The following is a 1,335-nucleotide window of genomic DNA, read 5'->3' as shown; positions in this document are numbered from 1 at the left end:
GAGGACATGATCGCGGGCAAGGGGGCCAAGCAGGAGAGGGAGAACGCCCCGTACATCGCGGCCAAATTTCCGCACAGGGACATCCCGTACACGTTCCATCTTGGTAGCGGAGATATATACGACGGTTACGAGAATCGTAGACTCGAGAAGAACAAACGGTACAGGATTTTCGTTCGCGCCGTGGTCGATACGCCGAGAAAGGTAGGTATCGTTGACCTACGACACGATGGAATACGCGTCAAATCGATGTTTCCCTTTTCGTTTGTCTGCAGCATTTGTACACCTCGTCGCCTTTCTCCGAATACTTGTCCCTCGATATGAGGGAAGTACCGCCCGGCGAGCCGCCTCGACGTCCCAATCCCAACACCCCGGTCGATGGAAATCCGGAAGTGTCGGTGAAAACGAGCGGACAGGAGCCGGGGATGGTGTGGGTGGTCGGGCCGATAATAGCCGCTTTGATGGTCAGCGTGTTCCTCGTCCTTCTTTTCGTCATTAAAAAGTAAGTACGGCTTAGTCAGAGAAATCAGACGCGTAGTCGGAGCGACCAATTTATTATATCTCCATATTCTTACGTTTAGACGAAGGCAACCCTGCAAGACACCGGATCAGGCGGCCGTCACTCGGCCATTGATACCTGCCGACATCAGCTCGAATCACGCCCCATCCGACCCGGTCGAAATGCGGCGTTTAAATTTCCAAACGCCGGGCATGGTGTCCCATCCACCGATCCCGATCACCGAGCTGGGCAATCACATCGAGCGGCTGAAAGCGAACGACAATCTGAAGTTCAGTCAGGAGTACGAGTCGATCGAGCCCGGCCAGCAATTCACGTGGGACCACTCGAACATGGAGGTGAACGCCTCGAAGAATCGTTACGCGAACGTGATCGCGTACGACCATTCGAGGGTGATTCTCCAAACTATCGACGGTATGTCGGGTACGGATTACATAAACGCCAATTACTGCGACGGATATAGGAAGCAGAACGCGTACGTGGCCACCCAAGGCCCCCTCCAGGAAACGTTCGGGGATTTCTGGAGGATGTGTTGGGAGCTGAGGTCGAGCACGATCGTGATGATGACGAAGCTGGAGGAGAGGACGAGGATAAAGTGCGACCAGTACTGGCCGAGCAGAGGATCCGAGACTTACGGTTTGATGACGGTCACCATCACCGACGTTCAAGAGCTCGCCACCTATTGCATCCGAACCTTTCAAATATCCCGAGCCGGCTACTCCGAGAGGCGGGAGATGAAGCAATTGCAATTCACCGCTTGGCCGGACCACGGCGTGCCCGAGCATCCCGCGCCGTTCCTGCAATTCTTGCGCAGGGTCAGG

At 55.2% G+C, this 1,335-nt stretch overlaps 1 protein-coding gene across 1 annotated transcript in view; it reads left to right on the top strand.

Moving 5' to 3' along the window:
• Nucleotides 1–1,335, top strand: part of LOC102680488 (tyrosine-protein phosphatase Lar) — a 30,346-nt gene that overhangs the window by 27,132 nt on the left and 1,879 nt on the right. Inside the window, exons 17-19 of the mRNA XM_031514401.1 lie at nucleotides 4–201; nucleotides 273–499; nucleotides 579–1,329. Of these exons, the coding sequence (XP_031370261.1) occupies nucleotides 4–201; nucleotides 273–499; nucleotides 579–1,329 (1,176 nt within the window). The remainder of the gene's footprint in view (nucleotides 1–3; nucleotides 202–272; nucleotides 500–578; nucleotides 1,330–1,335) is intronic.

The sequence above is a fragment of the Apis dorsata genome, unplaced genomic scaffold (genome assembly GCF_000469605.1).
Source record: "Apis dorsata unplaced genomic scaffold, Apis dorsata 1.3 scaffold_991, whole genome shotgun sequence".
Lineage (NCBI taxonomy): Eukaryota > Metazoa > Arthropoda > Insecta > Hymenoptera > Apidae > Apis > Apis dorsata.
Note: the sequence above shows the minus strand (reverse complement) of the source record. Positions and strands in the feature narration are given on the sequence as shown.